Consider the following 242-nt stretch of genomic DNA (forward strand, 5'->3'; position numbering starts at 1 on the left):
GCGCAAAGGGGCCCAAGCCGCTGGTCCAGGAGGTGGTGAAGTTGGTCACCTCCACGCCGCGGTACCCAGCCGTGCTGGCCTGGCACCAGTTCAGCAGCTCTTCGTAGGCATCTCCGGAGACCACTGGGGAGGCAGCAGTTGTGTCCCCATCCCGAAAAGCTGGGGGACACCTGCCACAGCCCGATCTCCCCTCCCAGACTAGTGGGGAAGGGGTACTACAGAAGTGATGCAAGAGCCCCCCC

General features: G+C 64.5%; 1 protein-coding gene across 1 annotated transcript in view; it reads right to left on the reverse strand.

Moving 5' to 3' along the window:
• Positions 1-242, reverse strand: part of MICAL1 (microtubule associated monooxygenase, calponin and LIM domain containing 1) — a 9,469-nt gene that overhangs the window by 4,067 nt on the left and 5,160 nt on the right. Inside the window, exon 10 of the mRNA XM_010143769.1 lies at positions 19-145. Coding sequence (XP_010142071.1) covers positions 19-145 — 127 coding nt within the window. The remainder of the gene's footprint in view (positions 1-18; positions 146-242) is intronic.

This window comes from Buceros rhinoceros, unplaced genomic scaffold (assembly GCF_000710305.1).
Source record: "Buceros rhinoceros silvestris isolate BGI_N320 unplaced genomic scaffold, ASM71030v1 scaffold21559, whole genome shotgun sequence".
Classification (NCBI taxonomy): domain Eukaryota; kingdom Metazoa; phylum Chordata; class Aves; order Bucerotiformes; family Bucerotidae; genus Buceros; species Buceros rhinoceros.